This window comes from Buceros rhinoceros, unplaced genomic scaffold (assembly GCF_000710305.1).
Source record: "Buceros rhinoceros silvestris isolate BGI_N320 unplaced genomic scaffold, ASM71030v1 scaffold1540, whole genome shotgun sequence".
NCBI classification, from domain to species: domain Eukaryota; kingdom Metazoa; phylum Chordata; class Aves; order Bucerotiformes; family Bucerotidae; genus Buceros; species Buceros rhinoceros.
In genome coordinates, this window is record NW_010388811.1 from 1 (window position 1) to 8,723 (window position 8,723).

An 8,723-nucleotide genomic window follows, 5' to 3' on the forward strand; every position below is an offset into this window, starting at 1 on the left:
GGCTGCCCTGTCCTGCGGGGTCGCCGTGCCCTGGGGAGCAGAGCTTGCGGGCTCGGGGTTTGTGCCATTGAAATGAAAAATCCCGGAGCAAGGCTTGGAGGGTTCAAAAGCCGGCCCCGGCTCGGCCCCCGTCAAGTACAACAACGCCTTGGCGCTACGCACTAGGCGTTGCAAGTCTTCTTGGTTTTAGACATAGTGTAGAAAATTTAGGTAAGTTGGAGAGGGGAATATTCAAGCCTCCAAAGCCTCCTTTCAAAAGTGATGTTCACACTCTTCTGTACCCAGAGCTCACCCTTAGCATTCTGTCACTGAGCACTGAAAATGAACTCCTCTGCAAAAAGCATCGGATACCCCTTCTGTTGAAAATCATGTCCCAAGAAGAAACGTTTTGAGTGAAACCTTCCCAGGTTAACCGCGGGCAGTGAATACTACCAGCCCGTGCTCCCTGATGTTCTCTAGTGCCATATTGTAAAGTGCATAGAACTTACATAGAAGAACTTGCATGGTAGGAAGGGTGAATTCAGGTGATTTTGCTTGTGTCATGTTGTGCTGATGCCGTTTCCTCTGGTGGTGCTTACTGCTGTCATGTCATAAACTGCTTTTTAGCATATGATCTTAAACTAGCTTGTGGGGTATCGCAGAGTGCAGGCGCTTCAGTTCGATTCACTTGTACCACCCTAACTCCTCATACCCCCAAGTCTTTTGGTGTAGTTTGGAAGTTACTGTAATATCTCCTCATCTGTCTGTTTAAAGCATGTGCAAGCATCATTGCCCTTCCTAATTATAATTGAAAACTGTATGTTGTATAAAGAATAATACAATGGCTGGCTTCATGATCTGAGTAATTTTAAGGATGTTATGTGTACTGGGAGTCCTTGCCAAGATCTGCTTTCTCTCTGTTTCTTTGTAGGTGCATGTATTTTGCAATACAGAGAGACAAGTGTCTTGCCTCTTTCACATCATTAATTGAGATGGGGGTGAAATACAGAGTTGATTAGTTGCAGAATTCTAAGTAATGCCTTGGAGGAGAGAAAAATGGCAAAAACCTTACTGAATGCAATGGCAGTCGTCTTCTTCCTCCTTTGCTGCAATCCTTACCTGACCCTGATGCTGCAGCAGAGAGCTGGCCTGCTGCTGCTTCTCCTGAGTGTGTGCAGAGCAGGTAGGAGGGAGCAAAATGAAATGGTGCTTCACAGGTCACCGGCAGGTTGTACAAGTTGCTGTCATCTCCACCCACCTCCTCCCCCCGCCTCGCGCCCCATTTTTTTTTTTTGGTAGGTCTGTTTACATCATTTTTTTCCAAAGTTTAACTGCATTTACATTTAAGAGAGCCAAAGCAAAATTTTTCACTTAATTTCTTAAAAAAAAAAAAAAAGACTTTAGATAGTGTTTCGTGACATGCTTTTGGATACTTGTGTAATAACTTACAGTTTTGTTTCTGGGGAGTGGGAGGGAAGCATAGCTAATTTTTTTTTCCCCTTGACTACACAGCTTGTTTTCACAATGTGGATCACTTGGAAATAATTCCAGATACTACTTCAGTCTAAAAAAGGTCTTATTACAGGATTATAGGATTACTGATGTCACCTAAGATTGACATGTTCAGTCAGGGCATTCTTTAATTAGAATTAGCTGTACAATAGGTGTGTGCTTTATAAAAGACATATTTGCATTCATTCTAAATCCCAAGCTGCAATTTTGCAACTTCTTTGTATTTACTTAAGTCATAAATTATAAGATAAAGGGACAAGCCTTTACTAGAGATGGCTTTTCATGTTTTAAAGGTAATGTATTGTACTTAATCCTCCAAAGGCTTATATTCTGCAGCTATTCAGGAGCAGACTAGTTAGCAGGCTTGGTCAGTAATGCAGTGCAATCAAACTTCCTCAAATGTTCTTATTTTCAAAATAAGATACCGTAGAGTGTAGAAGCTGAAATGTGACATAGATTGTAGGAAGAGCTTATTGACTGTTGCCATAAAACTTGGAAGTGGTCCTGTGCACTTAACAGTCTGGAAAATCTAATCTGTGATTGGATGGTACTGTTTAGGGTTTGATTAAGAGTTATTTAATTGCAATGGGAAGAAAATTAATGAATAGACATAAGTGCCTGCTACTAATTTATGATCTCTCTTAAAAATTTCCTCAAAATCTGTTTGGATAAGTGTTGCACTTTTTAAATTAAAAGATGTATGACACCTTTTTGTGGTTTTCATGAATTTAAGTTCTAGACTTAGAAACCTGAATGTCATTTTGAACTTCGTGTGTCCTCTTATGTTTAATTGGGAAAATTTGTTTCTAAAGCAGTTTGGTTTTTTCTTTGTCCAATCACTCAGCATGTATATGTATATATTGCCAGTCTTGGATCAAACTGTCTTGATGTGATTTCTGAAAGACCTCTTTAATTTATAGTCCCAGAATCATCGAGATGAATTATATTGCTGGCAAAGATGTTTGCTATTAAGAGGGTATTCTGAATTTTACATATGGCAGACCTTGTCATATCAGTTGTGGAGATCATGGTGCGAGTACATGCTACATATCCAATCAAAGTGGTGGAAGACGAGAGGCTCTAGGCTGTGGTAAAGCAATTCAGAGTTGGATTGGATAAGCTTTACGTGGTTTCCTAAAGCGTGATGAACTTAGATTCTGTTGGAACGTGTGAATTCAAGATGTCTTGATTTTCCTCTTGGAATATTCTGTCCTGTGTGTTAAACTATGCTGCTGCTGCTACACTAAGCTAGGGTTGATTTAGTGGGCGCTAGTTTGCAGGAGGTTGTATTACATGTAGGGAGCTTTAAGTAAATAAGTAAAAATGTAGTTCTGAATGTATATTGTTGTGAAATTCCTGTACTGAGCAGCAGACTTTACATGAAGATACAGGTTTACGCTCACCTTTTGCCACAGTCACTGGCCAATAAAAATTCCTGTAACCCACAAGTTACAGCATTTATACTGAAATGTTCATTGGTGTCCAGGTGCTGGAACAGACCTTGCACTGTGTGTTCTGGAATTTAATGGGAGTTAATGTGGTTGCTTGTATGAAATTTAATACAACAGTACTGCAGAAGGTTTAAAAATGAGGCAAGTATTTCTGACTCAGCAAATGCACTGTTCAGCATTTAATTTAAGTACTGACTATCTTAATGAAAACTCATAGTAGAACAGCCTAACTAAACAGCTTCTAAACTTAAAAGTAGCTTTCTAGGAATCTGGGGCTTTATACGTAGCTACAGAGAACTTCTAAATTTATAGGCAGAGCGTATGAAATAGTCTCACTGTAATAAGCCTCCATTATATATAGAGTTCTGTGTTGTTGTAGCATTGCATTTTCAGTGTCAGAGTTGTGAGAAAATTTGTAGGAAACTTTTTTTCCTTCCCTATATTTGTCTGCATTTTGCAACTACAGTGTTATTTTGGAATTGCCTGAAAACAGTACATATAAACAATGCTGTTAGGGGAAGAATGGCTTTTGCTAGCTATATTAGATTAAAATCTCTGTTTACAGAACAAATTACTGTTTTATTACACATACTTGAAATACACAGAACTGTTACCAAATACAATTTGCATCAGTACAGACCGGAAGCAAGACATAGGATCCAATCTATGTAGATCAGTAGGGTTCAGTATGACAGCCAGTTAAACATTAAGGCCCTGCATTTGTGCGAGGAATGTATCTTTTCATTCTGGCAGTCGGTTGAATTTCGGTATTTATAAATCTGAAAATGCTTAGGCTTCAATCAAACCTAAAGAACAAAATTCGTAAAATTAATTCATTAAGAATTGTACTGTTTTGGTGTAGAAGAATTTTATAATCACGAATAACCGGTTGATCTTTTGTTACTAATCCCATCGTGTAGATATAATAATGTATTGAAACATGGTCTGGAGTTCATATTTAAGATATTTTTGAGGGGGTAGAGGGAGGAGAAGTTATGGGACCAAAGGTGGGTTTTATACTCATTTCCTTCACAGTTGCAGATTACTCAAGTTCTAAACATGACTGAAATGCATGATGACTTCAGTAAATGAATGAAAATTAGGTCTAAGACTTGTGTAAGCATAGGTATTATTGTTAGCTATGGTGCTTGCTGTAGCATTTTAAATGTAGTTTCAGATGAAGTCCATTTCAGATTTTGCTGTGAAACTGATGAAGCTTTTACTATACAATACAAGCCTGTTACTGAGAATTAAAATTTTCCTCTTCTAGTTTTTTATTTGTTTTCGTTTGATTTGAAGTAATTATACAATTCTATTAATGCCTTCAAAAGTTCTCCCTCACATTTCATGGTAGAAAAAGAAATTAATACCTCAAATATATTTACTTATTCATTAGCTGACTACTGTCTCAGTTCAATTTGTGTGGCTTTTAAAATTTTTTTTCCCCACATATTGTCCTGCAGAATGAATAAACTCCAGATCAAGACGTTCTTTCAGCTTTCTTATTTAAGTTTTTGTAGCCACTACATTTTCTATTGGAGTGATACATTCTATAATATGTAAAGAAAATTGTTTATTAAACTGTGAGTGACCAAAACATGTTTTGTCAACGTGACCTCTTTATATGGCTTCTTGCTGACAGTGTATTTATGTGAAAATGCCTCTTGTTACTTGATTTTCATTTCTGTTTCTAACAGTTTGTATGAAAAATGCATGCCTCTTATTGCATACCTTAGAATGAGCAGTGCCTTTGTGATTACCTTCTGTATTGTAGGGTACCTAGGTATTAATGAAGGATGTAATACTAGTAACTCGGTTCTGATAGTTCGGTTTTTATTTTTCTGAGTTGGATTATCAACACATGGCATTTACAGACAGTATGCTCTAAGAAAGGCAGTGGTTAGTGCTTGGACTTTCGTGAGTTGGGGATTATTTTGTTTGGGCTTTTTTTTGTTTGTTTTTTTAGTGCATGTATAACCCATGCAGGTAGTAATTTTATTATACCAGTGGGTCCAGAAATTATGTGCTCTAGAGAATATTTCCAGATCTCTGGCTGAATCTAAATTGTCCACAAAGTCAGTAGTAGGTTAAGTGTTGGGGTGATAGAGTTTGGGAAAACTAAATCCACCGAATGTTATGAGTAGTGGAAGGATTTTATGGTAACTTGTCTGGTGTGGAATGGGCATTAGTGTTCATTTCATGTAATCTCACAAAGATTTTTGCATACTGCACCATCTACAGTATGAATGCATGTCTGAATTCATTGTTTCTTTTTACTACTTGGGCATTAACTATATTCTCTTTCTGCCTCTTCTTTTTTCTTTTTAAAGGTTACAACAAATTTTTGTGTAAGGGTGTACCAGCGTCATCACGAATCAATCCTTTCTACCTTTCCATAAGGGTAAAGTAATTGGAAGCGTCAGTCAGCAGATATTTCCCTGCCTTTTCCGACTCCTCAGGATGGTTATTTTTAAGATATATGGGAGCAGTGTGTGGAATCCTTTGATCTGTTTTTGAGGTGTTAACAACCTCTGAAAGATCTGCTAAATAAGGAGGAACCTCTATGGGTAACCCTTGGCTGGGAACAACTACTGGTCAACCATGGTAAAACTTGCCAACCCTCTTTATACGGAGTGGATTCTTGAAGCTATACAGAAAGTTAAAAAGCAAAAGCAAAGGCCTTCTGAAGAGAGAATATGTCATGCTGTTTGTACTTCCCATGGATTAGATAAGAAGACTGTTTCGGAGCAGCTGGAACTTAGTGTTCAAGATGGTTCTATTCTTAAAGTTACGAACAAAGGCCTTGCATCCTACAAGGACCCAGATAATCCTGGACGGTTTTCATCTGTTAAACCTGGCACTATTTCTAAATCCATTAAGGGATCTAGAGGAGCTTGTAATGAGCTTCGTAATGTGGATTGGAATAAACTCTTGAGAAGAGCAATTGAAGGGCTTCAAGAACCAAATGGCTCCTCCCTAAAAAACATAGAGAAGTATCTGAGAAGTCAAAATGACCTAGCAAGTATTTTCAACAATCCTGCCTTTCAGCAGAGGTTGCGTCTGGGGGCCAAGCGTGCTGTGAACAATGGGAGATTACTGAAGGATGGACCTCAGTATAGAGTGAATTATGGCAGTTTGGAAAGCAAAGGAGCTTCAAAATACTCCACTACTTTCCCAGCTTCTCTTCCACCTGTCAGCCTTCTACCCCATGAAAAAGACCAGGTAAGTCTGAAAATGAGAGCAAATGTAGTAATGAAAAAAATAATTCTTGTTGTTCTGTGTTTATTTACCTAATATGAAAATAATGATTTGTCTTGTTAAGTGAAGATGCATGTCAAAGATCCATGCAGAATCAGTTCTGGTAAAGGAATTTTACTTAGCTTCCTACATCCTGCCATTCTGCTTGGATAGTTTGCTCTTTGGATTTTCAGTAGATAAGCAGAGCAGCAGGAAAGAGTACAGCTGTATGTTCTTTTCTAGGTGTGAGATTGTTCTCTCTTGCTTGGTAGACAGGCATTGCTGAAATCTGCAATGTTATTTGATTATGGCCTTTTACCTTTATTTTAGGGTGGGACTCACTGATTTTCTTGTAGTTTGAACACCACCTGAAATACTACCAGTAGAACTCTTGATATTTAAGACTGTTAGAGTTACTATTTTGAAATATACTTGTATATAGATACTTGGCTTTAAAACTGCAGTTGAAAGGAACTGGAGTTAATGTAAATACTCTAGGAATATAAGTGAAGGTGTCAAAGTGACAAATTGAGCTAAACTGCAGAATCCTCTTGTTTCACTTCTGTTGGACTTCCTGCTTGGGTTTATTTTTGCTATTGCTTGGGCCTTGTTTTCAGGTTAATTGTTTACAGGGTTTAAGTCTTGAGGGAGAAGAGGATGTCAGTTAGAGTTTTGTTTATGAAAGGGTAGTGTCAAAAACATGTCTGTAGGCATTCTTTGATCATTCACCATTTAGTATGGTGAAGTGTGTTTTGAATTTTCAGTGTACTTGGAAAAAAGCAACCTATTCTACTTCAAGTGGGTTACTTAAAATACTTGTAAGTTGGTGGTTTGTTTGCTTTTCCTCCCCACTTCTCAGAGGTAAAGTTTGGTGGCAGTTCTTCTTGGCGTGGAATAATTCAGACAGGTTCGCCATTGCAGAGGTGCCATTAGTGTCTCCTTGAAACTGCATGATGGTTTTCAGTCACCTTTTTCTTTCAGCTGATTGTAAGGCACTGGAGGGAGCAAAGCAGGAAGTGCTTGTGTTAAAAGTACTTTGTGAAGTCTACAAGAACACTTGTTTGCGGAACTGTCAGAGGTGACACTACAAATGTTGGTAGCTGTAGGCTGATTTTTTTCTGTGAGCTTCTCTAAATATATGGTAAATCTGGGTATCTGTCTATTTCTGTCAAATTGGACTTTGGGCTATTTGAAGGATGCACGGAGCTTTGTGCTCAATAATCAGAATGGAAAATCAGACACTTTGCTTGCTGTGTGATTACTGCTGTAGCCATACACTATAAAGATTTAATTACTCGTAGTGATAATGCTGTCTAAAGTACTTTCAAAGATTGTTCTGTAATTCTGATACTCTAGTGGCATGAGAAAATAAAAGGCTGGAGTACTGAGCAACCAAAATAGTTTAATACTGAGATGCTTAATGTGAATTCTGTGGAAACAAAAATCTCCCTTGTTAGACTACCTACTGGGAATTGCAAGGAATATTAGTTGGGTCACAGGGCTGAAAAAGCCGTTACTGCCATACTAAAATACTGGTATAAGACTAAATCTGTCTTTTAGAAGTTAGCCAAACAAATCTGTTCTCTAGCAAGTGCTTTGGCAAGAAATACGCTTTCATTTGGGTGCCTCAAAATTAGCAGTGTGACTTGCGTGTTTAAAAACTGTTCAGCATACACTTTCCTGACAAAAATAGTTTTGATGTGAGATTGATGAATCAGTAGCTGCATATCAGTGTAGTGCACCGCTTAGTTGTACTAGGTGTGGCACAGGTTACTGGACAAATATGTATAGACTTGTTTTAAATATGAGATTTTTGCTGGTCTTCAAGTTGTATGGCTCTAAGTATGCCTAAAGGCTGGTTTTGAAAGAAACTCTAAATAGGTGTCTGTTGGAAATGTGACTGCATGTTCATTTGAAATTGGTGGAAATTTGTGAATAAGGAGAATGACACTGCAGGAAAACCGTTAAGCTATTTTTTATTGGAAGTACGTAAGTATGTGGCACGTCAAGATTTTTTTTTTATTGAATTTTATACAATAAAATGTAGGTAACTGACATCTCTGGAGCGGCTAGCCTTTGGAGAGGTTGGTGTATTTTAAAGTTTGTTTGGCCATTTACATAGCTAGCATAAGTAAGAGCTGCTGATTTTGTTTGGGTGACTCTTTTTGTTCGATGGGTTTTTTGTTTTTAAACACTAGAGGTGAAATTCAAGTATCTCTTATGTTGGCTTTCCTTGAGGAGAAGAAAGAACAGGAAACTGTGCAGAGATCCGTTTAGATGACTAGGAAAGGTTGAATAATTTTGATTTTTAATGTGTAATTAACATCTCATCAGGATGTTAAAAAATGTAGTGCATTAGAAGTGCATCAGAGCTGTCTCTTTGGCCATCTGAACTTTCACATTCATAGTACAGATTGCACTCCGAACCTTTCTTCTTGAGTAAAAGGTGATCATAAGAGATATAGTACTGCTGGTGTGTGGTTGGTTGGTTTTGTTATTTGTTGTGGTATGGGGTTTTTTTCCTTCTCCATCCTCCACTCTTTC

General features: G+C 37.8%; 1 protein-coding gene across 1 annotated transcript in view; it reads left to right on the forward strand.

Annotated features, from left to right (window-relative positions):
• Nucleotides 1–5,289: 5,289 nt before the first annotated feature.
• Nucleotides 5,290–8,723, forward strand: part of LOC104489243 (histone acetyltransferase KAT6B-like) — a gene marked incomplete at its 3' end in the record, with an annotated part of 76,904 nt that continues 73,470 nt past the window's right edge. Inside the window, exon 1 of the mRNA XM_010131389.1 lies at nucleotides 5,290–6,164. Within this exon, the coding sequence (XP_010129691.1) occupies nucleotides 5,544–6,164 (621 nt within the window). The remainder of the gene's footprint in view (nucleotides 6,165–8,723) is intronic.